Consider the following 17,084-nt stretch of genomic DNA (forward strand, 5'->3'; position numbering starts at 1 on the left):
AGCCTATGACACATTGAGCGTTAAATAAATGTGACGGGGTGAATGATGATTGTTTTATTATATTTATTTTCTATTTTTTATTTTATTTTGGACTTTCAATGTTTGAAATGAGATGAAACAAATGTCGGTTCACTGAAGTATAACACTCACCAGTTTCACTTTGAAACACCAGCAGACAAAAGTCTTCCTCATTGACGTTTTGGACAAGGCGCTTATAGGATTTTGCTTTTGAGTTACACATTTACAGCATCCTATTAGGTCATCCTATGTGTCATTTATTAAACTCAGTGCAGCAGGTCATCTCCCCTCTGTCTTATCATGATACATGTGAAGGACAAATATGTACATACAAAAAAATCCACACCAAGATGGTGTCACTGAGTCAGTTTTTCTTTGTTTTGTTATATTTTTCTTGCTCCACCCAGTTCTAAAACATGTTAATGAGTCACTCAGGTGCGGCCTCTGAGAGCCATATGGGAGGTGCGAGAGGGCGATAAAGATAGTAAAAGAGGGAGAGACCAAAGCACATAGAGAGGATGACGTGTGTCTATGTGTATGTGAGAGAGAGAGAGAGAGAGAGAGAGAGAGAGAGAGAGAGAGAGAGAGAGAGAGAGAGAGACTCACACACCACCACCATTAGACATCTGTCAGTGCAGGTGGAGAGAGTGACTGCTGGATATTTGAGCCTGGAGGTTTCACAGGAGGGCTTGTCTTCAACTCTTTGGATAGGTTTCTTTTTTTAACTATCAAGACTTTGTACATTTGTGTTTTATTTAATATTTGTGTTTTGGACATAACTGAACTTTAATCTGAAGATTGCCACCAGTGGATATAGTCAATGGTTACTGAAACCCAACATTCAGGTATTTTTTGAGGAGTGAAAACTGTTGGAGGAGGAGAATTTTCATCACAGACTGAATCCCACCCTTAAGGAGTTTGTTGTTGGTGCAGGTGTTTCTGAGACAACCATCTTCAGATAAGCTGCGTGATCATGGCAGACTTCCCGTCCAAGGTTACCACGGAAACCAGCTCCCCAAACTCCCAGACCTCTCAGCAGGGGGGCAACAGCCTCCGAGGGCTGGCTGCTAACGTCACCACTATGATGGACATGTCCTTTATCCGAAGCATCCCGGCCATCCTCATGATGGTTGAAATAGTATGTAACAGACGCCGAGCTGTTCTGTTTCTGCTCTATTCAACTCTCTTCTGTTCTGTTCTTTTCTAATATATTCTGAAATTAATTTACAGGTTATTAAAGAATAAGGCTGGTGATGTTCTATATTTTTCTTATTGTCAACATACGATGACAAGACCAAAATCTACAATGCGTTAGTCTGTCTCCCAATACTTTGTGACCTCCTGACCCCATCTGTGGCTTTCAGCCCCAGGTCCATTTTTTTTAAGAAACAAATATATAGTTTCAGTTTTTTTTAGAAAGGCTAAATCATTTCCTAAATTAGCTGGGCTCTGTAGTTTCTCGCAAATGTTACTCAAACAGGAGAAGCCTATTTATGGCAGCAGGACGGTATATGTGGGATCAACTCAAAATAAACTACAGTGCCCATGATCATCATAAAAAGTGAACATGCCACCCCGGTTTTTAGATAGTAATGGGTCTATATGAAGCTACAGTATATCTGACTTTGGTTATACAGGCAATAGTTTATATCAGTAAAATGTTGGTTTTGGTCTTATAGAAAATCACCAGACTTATCCTTTAACTGGTCTATTATTTTGTGCATATGACGTTGGTTTGTTCTGAATTCATACTAATAGCCAACTAAAAACTACCAGTCATGTTTTTCTCTCGTATAACGGCAGCAGCAATATATTAAAGTTGAAGAGCCAATGTGATAAACGGTCCAAATTGCAGTCAACATAACAGCAGATAAAGATATTTGTATATCTCCACTCTATTTCGGGTGCCGCAGGCATTTAAATGTGTGTCAACAAGCTTCGGTTTGTGCACCATGAATATCACTGACTAGTATCTATCAACAAAACACACGACTGTCAGTGGTGAAAGCCTCTGCTGTTTTTGCTCGGCAGCGTGCACACGGTCACGACTGGTCAAGTCAGGAACTGGCATAGAGCTGAAAATGAAATTGATAAGGATTTGTGTTTATATACATTTGTGAGATAAGAATTGATTGTGAGAGTAAGTGGGCCAGGTTTGTTATGTTTGCTCTAATACTTGGTTGTAACACTGAATGGAGTAGCTACAGAGGCAATAAGGATAACAGTGGTGAGCAGCTCAAACTCAATCCCCCTCCAGTGTATTTGCACTAAACTCTGTCCACACAGAGGACATGTGACTGGCTGCAGGAGATCTTTGTCCCCTGAAGGCCCTCTCCCCTCCAGTCACACTCCTCTGATCAGCCCATCATTATACTGAACCTGTTGCTTAGTCTTCAAGGATGGAGGTGCAATGTTCATTCTGTATATGATCTGACTGGTCTCCATGCTTTATGAGTGGAGAGCTTTATTGGCTTTTCATGGTATGTAGTAGGGCCAGTGTACACTCAAAAGGTTTATTAACTCTGGTTAAGTTTATGAGGTGTGGCAGGTAAACCTCGAGGTGAGTTTCAACATTTCCCTTGCAAATGACAAGTACAGGTGATTTCAGCCCAAATATTCAAGAAAATCAACAGCAACATTGACCTATAATGTTTCAGGTAGTGTGTGAGTGTGTAGGAGTAAACAGGCTTTCCTTACAAGTAAAGTGACAGTAAATCTTCATGCCCAGCTCTAAGCTACCCATACAGGAGCATTGATATACATGTTGATTATTTGTATTTTGGCACTTTTAGTTTTGGCTGATTTGTAAAGATGTGTTAGCCATTTCATTTGAGTAGGACCTGACTGAACTGTGTTAAAATATCTTACTTTGCTGACTTGTCAAACTCACTTCCAAGCTAAGTCTCACCCAGAATGAGTGAGAAGACTATGTTTGACTTTTCACACTCAGCTACTTTGAGCTTACCGGGAGCAGGTTTCAGTGACACTGGATAAATAATTTAAATGATGGCAGCATTATCATAATTACACACTAATAGTTTAGTAAACTAAACTGTATTTATTTGTTTGACGTTACAGAATCCAAGAGTGTATCCAGTCAGTTTTGCCGGTAGCATCAAAACCAGTCAGCAAACACAGAAACATGTTGTCAGTATCTCACTCCAGGGTATTTAAGTCATTTGCAGCAGAAAGATGAAATTGTCGTCTAGTTGTACAAGTAGAAAACAAAGAGTATGCGTTTTGTCTCAGTTTAACTACTTTAAGCTGGTTGAATCTCAATGACAGTTGGCGTCACACAGTTTCTTACAGCTACACTGAGGGTTTGTTTTTGTGGCCTTTCAGAGAACAGACCTTTGCTGGATGTTTCCCAGTAGCATGTCGGTGTGTGTTTGTGTTTGTGAGAGAGAAAATCATTTGACCAGATCGCTAAATGTCACCTGAATAACAAGAATTTAACTGATCACTTATTTAGCAACGTGTCGTAAAGTGTGTGTGGGTTTTCCCTACGCATACTTGTGCAACAGCAATAGAAAGGGAAGTACCAGAATAATTATTTGAAAATGTTTCGAAGCCTTTCTTACGTCACACTGCATTCATTCATCTGCAGCGTGGAACAGAGCCGGTTTTCTGAACAGGTTTCCTGTTTCAAACTTCCAGCTCCTTTTGCAATATTGATAAATAATATGCCCCATGCATTCTGCATTATAAAACACATCTGCATAATATATAAATGCTGGAGCTTGTTGTAGTGTGCATGGTTTAACTTGACAGATGGGCAGTGAATATATAAAGTTCTCATCATCACACAGATTTCAGATTACTTTCACCTTTATCCTGAGACTGTTTTGTCTATAATTTACATTCACATATGTTTCCTTTAAGTTGCTTCCTGCACTAGTCATTGTGTTATAACCCTTAGTGCCGTGGCAGTATAGTGGTATCATGTATGAACAATGGACTCCAACTGTGTATCATGTATAACATTTTACAGTTTAGTCATGGCGTTAAGATTATCTGCTGTTCCTCTAGTTCAGAACAGACGTCTTTGTAAAGGTCAACATCAGAGTCAGAACCCACTGTGTGTGTGTGTGTGTGTGTGTGTGTGTGTGTGTGTGTGTGTGTGTGTGTGTGTGTGTGTGTGTGTGTGTGTGTGTGTGTGTGTGTGTGTGTGTGTGCGTGTGTGTGTGTATCAGGTGTGTGAAAAGTGAAACATGATCTCTGCATACATAATAGACTGTCCTTTCATGTCCTTTCTCGTGGGACAGAAGCAGAGAGACACAGAGGCAAAGAGAGCAGCCGTGTGGTTTCTGTCTGGATGACGTCTCTGAGCCTATATGATGAATTTTAGACTTAAATTTCAAGACATAAATGTTCTTTGACCAACCCCTACCTCCTCCCTACGCGGTGTTCGTCACACTTTATACTTCCTGGTACACAATATATACCGGAAATCTACGAATTACAGTGCATTTACTTTTTTTAGGTTTAGCTACAAACGGTGTATGAGAACAGCCTGGTCAAGGGCTACCTTTACTGGTAACTGACTGCATGGGGCCCCCAACTAAAAGAGCCCCAAACAGCTATAGATTTATTACGATGTTAAGGTGACCAAAGTGGCGAGGGCTGGAGACTCTGGACATTTGAGTATTGGACGTGAGGGAGAGAGAGACACAGGAAATTCCACCAAAAAGGAGACTTTATTTGAGACGACTTTCCCCTTTAACCTCAACAAGTGGTTTATCTGCATTAATACACAAACAAAGGAAGACGCATGACATAACAGATTTACACATGCATCTAATCAATTGTCTTAATATTATCTAGAAAAGTCAAATAGTACTTGAACAAACAATAACTGGTTATAAAGTGAACAAAGGAAAACATGGCCTTAAAAGAAAAAGTCACTTTGAAGACACACTTGATGAAGGCAGGGGATCAGGTCTGGTAGTAGCAAACGGAGAAACGTTCTTCTCCCCTCCTACTTATAGAAGCACTGATTGCGTGCTGATTTGGCTCACCTGTGCCTAGTTCAGAGTCAACTAGGCACAACTGAGCCTGTGGCTGCTCTCAGAGCTCATTAAGATGTAGGCAGACATGATACAGTTACTAACGGTTAAGATAAATATGAAAAATACTGAATCATGTTACCATTCTACCTCATGGTATCCCGAAATAACTTACAAAAGGCCCCCAAAAGCACTTTAAAATATGCAACTCAACTGCTGGTGCTGCCGTTGCTGCTACACAGAGCGCTGTGTGCTTGTTTATTCAATATTGAATGCATGGCATGTCCAAATTGCACCAAATTTGACACTTCACGTCTTTGTGCAGTCGATCGGATTTTCAAGATATGCGAATAACACACAGAGGGAGGGACAGACAGACAGACAGACAGAGATTCTTTGCTCTATAGAGAGATTGCATTGGCCATGGTTTATGGGAAATGTGGTTTTGTTAAAAGAATAGGTTAAAATTTTTAGCCGTGCTATAGCAGCATGGCTACGTTTGTCGGCCAGTCCACCACTTTGGTTCAGACTGAAATATCTAAACTCTTGGATGGATTGATGTGAAATTTTGTTTCTCACTGGAGTGATGTTGCGCACTGTCAAGACATAATTACACAAGGCAGATCCGTTGACATTTTGTGCAACCAGCGTCGGACTGTTGTAAAATAACAGAATCCCCCGTGCTGATGTGCACATCGAACGTGTTGTTTTGAATTATCATTCCACACAGTTTCTTCTGCAGTTCACACAAATTTTTCAATGTGTCAGTCTCTAACACGCCCGTTGATGTGCAGAAAAAACTGTGTAGAATAATTAGTCAAAACGAAATGTTTCATGAGCACATGTGGTTCTGGTATTTTACAACAGTCTGACGCTGGTTGTACAAAATGTAACCGGCGGATCTGTCTTGCATAATTATGGCTTGACATTGCGCAATATCTTCAGTTAGAGACTGCAGATGGAACAGATACCTGCTGCCTTCAGATGGCTGTAAAGAGACTCACCAGTGTAAAAGTATAGTATTAAAAAACGTCATGAGAGGTAGAGCTTTATTCTGCTATAGCTGGCATTAATGTCATAACCGCTGGCTGCAAAGTCAGCATTATCATATTGTAGATTCATGTTATTATTGCTGTCACAACAATAAGATAAATAATACATATTACCAAAACTAATTAGTGTTTGCAAATTCATGTGTCTGTTCATGCATCAAACAGAAAGATAGGTCAAATAGAATATATCGAATAAGGATGCTTTCACACTTGGCCAGTTTCAACTTTTTAAGTGAACTAAGGGGATTAATCAGCATCATTTTGGAGGTTGGCAAGTATGCGGATCAACCATACTTATTTATCCTTGACCATGATTATTGACTTGGTTCTTCATTTATAAATGCTTTAAAATTGGGAATTTGGCTGCTGAACTTTTTGAACAACATTCCTGGGGGTTGAGGAGTGATGACCTCTGACCTCTGCAGTGGGTAACGTCACAGAAGACCTACTCATAAAATTAACCTCACTGCAAATTTAATTGAAAAGTTGGCAGCCCTGTAACACTGTTGACACAAAAGTTTACTTTTCAAGTAAAGGCATAAACTACATGTCCACCTCAAAGTGGAATCTTATCTTATTTTCATCTCTAGTCTTTTCAGCTTCAGCGCTCATGTGGAAGTCAGTATTCAGATGCACGCTATCTCATTGTACTTTCAGTGCAGTACAGTCATGTATCATCCTGTCCCTTTTCTTCATGACAAAACCCCAACAAAGGAAAAGTATAGGAATGACGTCATTGCAGAAATACTTTGAATAAATGAGGAAGAGGAAGTGCTGAGAGTAGGGGATGTGTTGTCTCTCCACCATGGCTCCACAAGGAAGTTGGTAATCTTCTTCAAAAAATGTTTGTTATTTTTGTTGGAATTATCTTTGCATCCCGACAGCAATCTGCTCTTACTAAAAAAAGAAAAAAATCAGGTATCTGTGTCTGTCGCAGGACTGTAATAAGCCCGTCCAATCATTTTGTGCAGCCCCAATGCGTGAGGTAGAGGCTACAAGTTGTCCCCAATGTGGTCTCATTTACACACTATTAATTTAATGATTACATATTTAAAAATGTCTACTTTCATATCTTAACAGTTGATGTTTATAATTACATCACCTTTAAGTCGCTGTCCCACTTCATCTCTCTTTTCTTCTTGGTTTTGTCTGTCTTGTTTTCTCTCTCTCGACTGTCTAGGTTCTGGGACTGCTCCAGTGGGCATTGATAGCCAGCGCCCCCTACACGGCGTTGCCAGCGTATGGCTGGGTGATGTTTGTGGCCGTCACTGTATGGATCCTCACCACCATCCTCTTCTTTATGATCCTATTGGGCACCCAGCGAAAACTCACATCCATCCCCTGGCCCCTGGCGGTAAGAAGGGACGAGGGGGGGAGAGGAGGAGGGATGGGAAAGAGAGAGAATGAAAGGTTTTTGAGATTTGTTATGCTCGAGTGAGAACAGCTTCCAAATGCCAAAAAAAAAGTTTTGTTCCAGTCTAAACAACAATAAACAGGGTAGCTCTCTACCTTGTTGTTCTGATGATGGAGAGACCTTTAAACCTGGGTATTCCAGGGTATGATCAAATGTGCTTTTATTTAGCAGATTCTGTCCTTAAAGCCCTTTTTTTTAATTATTTATTATTTATTATTTATTATTTATTAATTTATTATTTATTATTTATTAATTTATTATTTATTATCGATTATATTACGTTTTATTAAACATGAACGACTTAATAAGAAACAATCAAAAGTTTGAAAAGAGACATCCTTGGCTATTATTTGTGATGAATTTAATACTCAAAAATTCTATTGATAACTGTTGAATCGGGTGCCCAGTGAGAAAAGTACAGAAAATAAATCTGTCATGTGAAATCACCAAATCTAATTTAAAATGATACCATTGACAGCACTGAGTCTCCCTGGTCAGTTGATATTAGTCGTATCCAGATATAATAGATATCTAGATATACTGGCCAATAAGGCACACTCTGATGAGACATAATCTCTGCTGTCAAGATCTGAGTGCATTTGGTCATTAAATGCACTGATAAATGGTTCAAAAACAAGAAGAAGACAGATGGATTTATATTGAAGTGTCGCTGCAAGGATCGGGATCATTTGTGGTTTGGTCAAATGAAAAGAGGATGAAAATTGCAATAGAAAGGTAGGGGGCAATTAATAAAGGGGGACACAGGGACTGAAGCTCTGAGGAAATGTGGCTAATTTTCCTCCTCTTTCGCTAGGTGATGCTGTATCACGCCGTAGCCACGGTCCTCTATCTGACCGCCTTCCTGGCCAACGCAGTATCTGTGTACCCCTACCGCTTCAGCTATTTCTACGGACATATGGGAGCTGCCGCCGTAAGATGCTTGACACCACTAACACTCACACAAATACAAAAGACCAGGTTTAACATGCAAGAAACACTGTGATCACCCTCTGAGGATGTGTCTGCAAAGGCAAATCCCTGAGAAGAAACAATAGTTCAACAGGTCAACAGAATCTATCAGAATGTAGGCCTGGAGAGGCTTCCATTCATTCAGTCATCCAACATTTGAACACTGGGCACATTTTGTATGTTTTCCCTCCCTCCTTCTCTCTCAATGCCGTCACTGTTTGGCTAGGTGTGTTTCTGATAGCATAGTTTACTTATCAGGCTGTGGCAGGTACACACACCCGAAACTTGTGAGATGTGAGAGAGGCAGAATAAAGACGAAGGCTGAGGCTTTATTGTGGCTCACATGGCTGGTGTAGCATGTCATGTGATTGTAAGTGTGTTTCAGTCCAGTTACCTTTGTACCACAGCTCGCTCCTCCTCTCTGCCGAGTCAATGTTCAATCAGGAGATGTAGGGCAGCAGATGGAAGGGTAATGTGTGTGTTTGTGAGTGGGAGACAAAAAATGCCACAGTGAAGACCACCAGTGTCAGGAAGTGCAGGCTAGATATCCCGTTTCATAGTCTTTTCCACAGGCTAAAGTCCATGCTGGTTTACAGCTCCGGTAGCATTTAGCACATATGATGAACACACACACAACCACACACACACACTCACACACGTGGCCCTGCTGGCCCCTGTCCTATCACAAACTCTTATCAGTTGCATTTTACTGCCTTTTTACTGAGGCACACCAGTCCAGATAAATTTGCATTCACCAGGGATAATGGCCGATTAGGACATTGTTATAGCCACTGAATTCACAGCACCTGGAATCTTTATAGATGTGAATACATAAAGGCGTGAATCTTTGATTTGTTGGCTGTTGAAGGTTTGAGACCTTTGCTCTGATTCCTGCAGTCATTTAAGAGGTTTAATTTCCTCTCAATGTCTCTCTGTTTGTCTCCCTCCCTGTTTCTCTGCCTCTCTGTCTGTCTGTTCAGTTCTTCGGTGCTGCGGTGACCGTGGCGTACGGTGCCAGTGCGTTCTTCTCCTATTTGGACTGGAAGGGAGATGGAGGAAACGCTGCCACCAGCACAGTGCCAACCTAGGACTCAAACCTTTGATGCTGATCCCGGAAAAAGACTATTCATGTTTTCTTTCCCACAAGATGCTGTAGTTATTTGGCTAGTGTACTATCAGTTGATAGTTGAGCATTACTGCTGACTCTGGTAACCCAAATCCTGACATCTTCTTAACCCCAGTATTAACAATAAGATGAAACCTAATTCAGACATAAGATATCCTGTATTATATAACTTTTTAATCAAACTCATTAGACTTTTACCTTCACATTATGAAAAGAAATTGTACATCAGTACTGGATTATCCCCATAAAATGAACTGTATCACCACAACACAATATTTCTTTGAAGGGGCTCTGCTCTGGTGGAGTGAACTGAGGCCTTAATAATACTTTTAATATTGTAAAAGCACAAATTCTTGGGAATACCATGACGTATAGGCATAATATAGTTACTATAACATCTCTAGATTGTATTTAAAATACAAATAAGATGCCTCGCTATGCACTTAAAGCAATAGTTCGACATTTTGGAAAATTCCAAAGTCTTGCCCTCTTGCCAGGAGTTTGAGAGATTGATAACACTCTCAGGTCTGTACGATGAATATGAAGTTTCAGTACTGCCAGCAGCCGGTTAGCTTAGCTTAGCTTAGCATGAAAACTGGACAAAAGGGGAAACAGCTAGCCTGGCTCTGTCCGAAGCTGACAAAATCCCCTCACCAGTATCCAGTGGGCTACCTGGGTCTGAAAAGTGAAGCCAATGCGGAAGTGCCTTAAACTTGCATTCTTTCTAATAGCCAGCAGGGGGCGACTCCTCTGGTTTGCAAAAAGAAGTCAGATTGTGTAGAAGTCTATGAGAAAATGACCCTACTTCTCACTTGATTTTTTACCTCAGTAAACATTGTAAACATGAGTTTATGGTCTCAATCGCTAGTTTCAAGTCTTCTTCAATACAGCATGATGTTCATTTAGTAAATTATGGTCCCATTTAAAGTCAAATAGACCATAAAGCAGAGTATGCTTTAGGGCGGGGTTACCTTGTGATTGACAGTCACTACCGCGGGGTTGTCCGGTCTGGATGTTGTCTGCATTTTCATCTTACAACTTCAACCCTTTCACAGTGTGTTTTCAGATCATGAAAGTTAAATGTAACATTTCTAAAAAATTCAGCATTCGGTTGTACTTAGCTCCACCCTCTCGTGTCACTTCTGGTTGTAAAAAACAAGATGGCGACGGCCAAATACCAAGACGGCGACGGCCAAAATGACGAACTCGAGGCTTCAAAACTGCAGTCCACAAACAAATGGGTGAAGTCACGGTGATTAAGTCCACTTCTTATACAGTATACAGTCTATGCCAGTACCTCTGAAGCTCACTGATCCATTTTGTTATCTTTGAACACAGCCAGGCTAACTGCTTCCTCTGTTTCCAGTCTTGGTACTTAACTATGCAAACTGGCTGCCGGCTGTAGCATCATCCTTAACGTGTGGTATCAATCTTCTCATCTAACTCTTGGCAAGAAAATGGATGTGCTTCCTAAAATGTCAAACTATCCCTTTAAAGTATAGGTCACCCAACTATGGAAGACTTTACAGTGCAAAAATACAGTGATTTGAACTGCAGAGTAAATGCAGTTATTTGTTCATATTCTGAAATACATACTCTGCCACTCTAACAAATCTTGATAAATAAAACAACATTGTAAAATATATAAATGTTTTATACTATGGGATCAATTTTGATGACCTCAAAATACCAATGTTAGCGTAAACGGCTGTAAGTGTGACCTTGCTGGTAAGTCATTGATGTAAAGATCAGATTCGCACCGTGAAGTGTTTTCATCATTGTGAGTGTGGGCTTTGAGAGGAAGACTAGACCGAACACCCTAGTTACTAGAACTTGCTCTTACTCCAAATTTGACAGCCTGACCAAAGCTACGATTGTAAACATTTTTTCCAGTGTGTAGTACTATGATGTGTCATCTCTCAAGGCGAAACATGAAGATACATAATTATTTAAATTGTTTGTTAAGTATTTCTTGTTTACAGAGAGTGGTTGTTGCTGCATTGCTTAGGTTAGTGAGTACTGTACTACTGAAGGTCCATGTCATAACACGCTCCTGCTGCATTAGCTTTCAGTTATGCTCATATTAGGCTGTTGCTCTGATACCCTAACATGGCAATGCAGATGGTGTGAAAAATGATTGTATGTATAGTATCTGTGTCCTGCAGAAATACAATTTGATTTCCTCCCCTGAATATCCAGGCTCACATTGAAAATTTGACTTTTTTTAATCACGTATGTTATAAAGATCCAGGGTTTCTGCAGGACATTAATGACTCTTTAATGATTCCAATATTGTTCCACTATTAAGGACTCAGAGAGCCGTGGAAAAAAGTGTGTAACAGACGATAAACTCCTGTTGTATGTGCCTTTATGAAATATGTTGTGTGTTTTTGTACCAAGAATTTGAATACTAGTGAAATCCTGTGGTGAGTGCTGGGGCTCAAGCATGCACTTGTTCAAATAAAGCACACGGCGATTTCAATGTAACGCTTTTATCCGTTTATTTAAAAATATATTTTTACGAACAATTGAAACATCAACAGTATTTCACCAGTGACATACATATACGTATGGAATTACAGCTGTTATGTTAAGACAAGTAGAAAATACTTTGACAATGTACTGAAAACTATCCTGTAGTTCATATTTCTAATTGCAGACGCACTCACATGCACACACAATCACTAAATACATTAAAAATCACTTTCACAGGCACAAAACTCAATCCAATGAGCTTTCAAACTGACCAAATAATTTAAAACTTCATAAAACATATATTAGTTCAGCTATATTCTTTTCTTAAGAAAAAACATACCAGGCAAAGAGAGCAGAGTCAAACATTCAGTCATATCAAATAGTTTCCCTGCTTACAGGGGGATTTGTTGACGCCTTTCACAGAAGAACCAGTTGGATGACCTGAAAAACAAGTATCAATCACGTACCAGCACCAGAGTGTTGGGTTCCTTCTCCCCCAACCAGGCAGAACGTAATGCCCAACTGGGCAGATGATTCGTAATTTCAGGATTAAGCCTCTCACCTCCAGATTCCAGTTAAACAGATTTGAATATTTCAAGTAGTAATTATGTCCAGTGCAGTGGTTGGGGCAGTAGAAAGAAGCCAAAAACCTTCCATCTTCACTCTTAAGCACACATCCCATCCCATCTGCCACATAAAACACAGAGGAATGCATTTATGAATTTGATGTTAGGGGTCATTTGTGCACAGACTGTAGATTTATGGGGCGTGCATCCAGCAGCTCACCATTAGAGTACAAAACTCCCAAAAAACTGACCACAAGTGGACAACTTTCTGAAGGCCCATGGACAAAATGTTACATAAACTTATAGAGGAGGAGGCAATTCAAATGTTTGAGTGTCACTGCGATTCGCCGGAGCTGGTGTGTTTGGAGCCTGCAGGGATCAGAGATGTGACCACCAGTCCTTGACTCAGGTCCAGACCTCGGCCCTCCTTCTCCTAGAAACAAACAGATTCATACAGCTAATATTAAAGCAAAGCCTTACAAGCAGGAGTCCTAACCACTTGTTTTTGACCAATTAACCCACAGATATCAGTCAACTGTCAATATACCTACTAGAAAGTAGAAATACAGAGAGTATGTAGAGAATGTGATGATTCAAAAATCTCTTGTTGAGATTCTCAATGAAAAAGGGAATTAAATATGATCTCCAGTTTGCAGACAACTCACAGCTCTGTACTCCAGAAACATCTCCTTAAAGGCCATGAAGTCAGTGAACGTTAGCAGCATGTCAAAGATGTCACCTGGCACCTCCTCTTTGTGCTGCCTGCAGATGGAGGAAGGACACATGGTGAATCCAATTACATTGGCAATGTACTTTTGTGCCACCTAGTGGCCAGCTGCAAAATTATATTTCTAAAGGCACAACAGGTGCATCAAACTAACTACTGTTTGAGCTGACTAGTTGCTTTCAATGACACCATGTATGTCACCAATTGAATTAAAGTGGTTTAGTCGCTGTAAGAGGAAAACAGCCAGAAATAGGTGGTCTCAGGGGAGACTTATGATGTCAAATCTTACATGAGCAGCCCTATGAAAGTGTTCATGTTGAAGGCAGGGATCCTCTCCACCAGCTGCTGCTCCAGGTGTTTCTCCAGCAGGTCAACCTACACAACAGCCATGAGTGTTATTATGAATTTGGTCATGGTTTACTTTCCTGACTACTACAGACATTCAGTAAAAAGTCTATAGCGTTCTCATCTCATCTCGTCACATACTGATGCTTTGTCAGACCCTTTGGCTTCACTCTTCGGTTGCAGTAAACATAGGCTTAATGTTGTGAATTAATTAAACAAAAAGCACTTGCTTAGGTTCAGGAAACAAAACTAATATTGTTAGATTTAGGAAAAAACAACAAGGTTGGTCATAAAACTACTACGTTTGTACAGTGAAAATTACACTGAACTTTGTGAACAGACACGTACAAACAGCTGATTGTAACATGAAAGTGAAACTGGATGCACAGGACGCGAACAGCGGTCTCCTGGATGAAAATCTTGTGTTTGTTGGACCCATTCGCCTCCACTCCTGCCCGTGTGTCTGTTTTGCTCTTTAAATTACATCACCACAGCACTTTCCCAAGTGACGCAGATTGGTTTAGATTTCAGTTAATGGAAAGCCTGGTGCGTCTCATACCGACGCTCACGGGTGCCTTAAGCATCACTATCGAACATCGACGGCCTTGATAAAGCATCGGTATTTGACGCACTGGGAATGAGAACGGGCTGAGAAGTCATAATCTTTGATAGAGCTGTAAGTGATGTAACGGTCACATTTCTGAAGCTAACTGTGTATTAGACTTAGACAGGGTTATACAAATCCTATTCATATTCCTTGAACACAGGTGTGGGAGTTCCGTTAGACCACAGCGAGACGCCCAGCAACTCACATATTCATCGAAGATGGGTGTGTAGCTGAGCTTGTTCTCGTCTGAGTCCTCAAACTCCAGGTAGTGTTTCTCCATGAAGCTCTGCTGAAGCTGCTGGAACTCCTCCTCTAAAAGAAATGTCAAGGGCATGTAGAACATCACATATCTTCAGTATTAACTGGCGAAACACTTAAGATTTATAGGTCTTTAGCTGGTTTAGCATACTAGCCTTTTAAAAAAAATCTCAGGATAAGATATGGAAAGGTTTTACCTCTGTACACTTTTCTGTCATGCATTTTTTCACCATTCTCACAGAACAAAAGAAGACCAGACCAACTGAATTGGTTGAAGCAATTTAAGAACCTAAATCCCAATTTCTTTATATAATAAGATAAGATAATCCTTTATTAAAAAAATTTCCACTTTTCTCACATTCAGTAGTTTTATCCATTTGTTTTTTAAGTACAAAGACTGCTGAGGTATGTTTTTACAACATAAGACTATGACTACTTACTGTCAGATTACTGAAAAAAAATTGTCTTTCACAAACAGTAAGATTGAAACTCGCTATAATTTTTTGGGAAACTATGTAATCCTACCCATGATGATGTCCTCTATGCAGCCAATAACAGCATCAAAAGCGGCGTCTGCTAAATCAAGAGATAAAGATCATATCACTTAAAGGTAGACTTTCTATGCAGGATATCACAATATCACATCTATGTATTAATTCTGCTTTCTCTAGCTGTAGACTTGAGTCTCAAAAATGAGAATTTGAGACTTGACTGATTGTGCCATGACACTGCCTTCAGACTTCTAAATGCTCCAAGTCTGACCTGGTAAAGTCCCAGAATAAAAATTTAAAAAAGACAGCTACAAACAAGCTTTCCATGACCACACAGCTTGAACATTTCATTATTTGGCCTTTGCATTTCACCTAAAGCACTTGGTCGCACAAAGTAACATTAAAAAACACTATTTACACTGTGTAAATTACACAGCTCTAAATGGAAAACGTTCAAAGGCTGTGTCAGCAAGTCTTGTGACCTGAATCAGGAAACCCACCTGAAATGTCATTGACTTTTGTTTAATTATTATTGTACAATAAGAATTGATCTTGAATCACAATCTCTCATATTTTGTCACCTGTTTCCCGAAATACAAATGTCAGTCCCTCAACCCAGAGATGCTTCAAGTAAAGGATAAACAGAAAGACAGAAAAAAGACAGCTACAAACAAGCTTTCCATGACCACACAGCTTGAACATTTCATTATTTGGCCTTTGCATTTTCACCTAAAGCACTTGGTCTCACAAAGTAACGTTAAAAAAAACTATATTCACACTGTGTAAATATATATATATATATATATATATATATATATATATATATATATATATATATAAATATATATATATATATATATATAAATATATATATATATATATATATATATATATATATATAAATATATATATATATATATATAAATATATATATATATAAATATATATATATATATATATATATATATATATATATATATATATAAATACAGCTCTAAATGTAAAACGTTCAAAGGCTGTGTCAGCAGGTCTTGTGACTTGAATCAGGAAACCCACCTGGAAATAGCAAAGTTTTCTTCGTCCATGTCGACCATGTCTACGATGTTGTCTCCACAGCCTCGGACCTCTGGAGGATGAGAGGAGGCAACATCTGAGTATTCATGTGTTGATGAATGAAATCACAGCTGTTAGCCACAAAACAGCTAAGCTTAGATTAACTAGCTAATGCCTTTTTTCTTTTAACAACAAACGATTTGTATTTGGTTCAACCACAAAGCAGCCTGTCAGGTCTCACTAGTGTTGGTCATTGCTGAACGATAGAGTTAGTTACCGTGAGCTAAAGGTTAGCTAAAGGTTAGCTAAACACAGGTAACACGTTCACGTTTCATCAATACGAACTGCTTTGTTTCGCATTTTCCTTACTAAAGTGTGACTTCACACCTCCCTTCAGCTACATGTATGTTGATTAAACGTATTCAGTGTACTTACTGAGTTCCTGGATGTCCATGTTGTGTCAATAGACCGTTAACGTGTTTGGTCAATAGTGGACGTAATGTCGTTACCAAGGAAACAGCGAACATGTGCGCAGATGAGTACCGTCCGGTAGAACACAATCTGTGCGCGTTGGTTCCTACCTGAGAGCCTATCTATGGTTTTATAGAAATTAGACTTTGTGAACTTTTTTTTTTTTTTTATAGACATTACTAAGACAAAGCTTGCTTACAGGATCTCACAAAATCCCCCTTGCTTCCTGTACCAGAATTTCACTTCTAAATCAAGTAAATAATCTGATTATTACGATCTTTTCCTTGTTATTCTCCATGGTTTAAGTGTTGGCAACTACCTTAGTTGTGATCGACTGTTATTTCAAGAATAAATGTCAGTATATATATATATATATATATATACACTGTATATATATACAGTATATATATATATATAGTATACATACTATATATATATATATATATATATAGTATATATATATATATATATACTATATATATACTGTATATATATTTAGTAATTAA

The 17,084-nt window shown here is 39.3% G+C and overlaps 2 protein-coding genes across 4 annotated transcripts; one reads left to right on the forward strand and one right to left on the reverse strand.

The window, feature by feature from the left end:
• The first annotated feature begins 525 nt into the window (after positions 1-525).
• pllp (plasmolipin) lies at positions 526-12,072 on the forward strand. 3 transcript variants are annotated; one of them, XM_074631910.1, is made up of 5 exons: positions 526-863; positions 952-1,156; positions 7,257-7,430; positions 8,305-8,421; positions 9,440-12,072. In XM_074631910.1, exons 2-5 carry the CDS (start codon positions 992-994, stop codon positions 9,545-9,547), a joined length of 564 nt encoding a protein of 187 aa, XP_074488011.1. In that variant the 5' UTR covers positions 526-863; positions 952-991; the 3' UTR covers positions 9,548-12,072. The 3 variants fall into 3 exon arrangements, with proteins under 3 accessions (XP_074488011.1, XP_074488012.1, XP_074488010.1); XM_074631911.1 differs by having other exon boundaries at positions 579-729; XM_074631909.1 differs by having other exon boundaries at positions 579-1,156.
• Positions 10,618-16,657, reverse strand: arl2bp (ADP-ribosylation factor-like 2 binding protein). The gene is made up of 8 exons (XM_074631913.1): positions 16,543-16,657; positions 16,107-16,180; positions 15,296-15,302; positions 15,089-15,139; positions 14,511-14,617; positions 13,643-13,728; positions 13,292-13,388; positions 10,618-13,059 (listed from the first exon to the last, which is right to left on the reverse strand). The coding sequence occupies exons 1-8, from the start codon at positions 16,559-16,561 to the stop codon at positions 12,961-12,963; spliced, it is 540 nt and encodes a 179-aa protein (XP_074488014.1). The 5' UTR covers positions 16,562-16,657; the 3' UTR covers positions 10,618-12,960.
• Positions 16,658-17,084: the final 427 nt, after the last annotated feature.

Source organism: Sebastes fasciatus, chromosome 4, assembly GCF_043250625.1.
Source record: "Sebastes fasciatus isolate fSebFas1 chromosome 4, fSebFas1.pri, whole genome shotgun sequence".
In the NCBI taxonomy this organism is placed as follows: Eukaryota; Metazoa; Chordata; class Actinopteri; order Perciformes; family Sebastidae; genus Sebastes; species Sebastes fasciatus.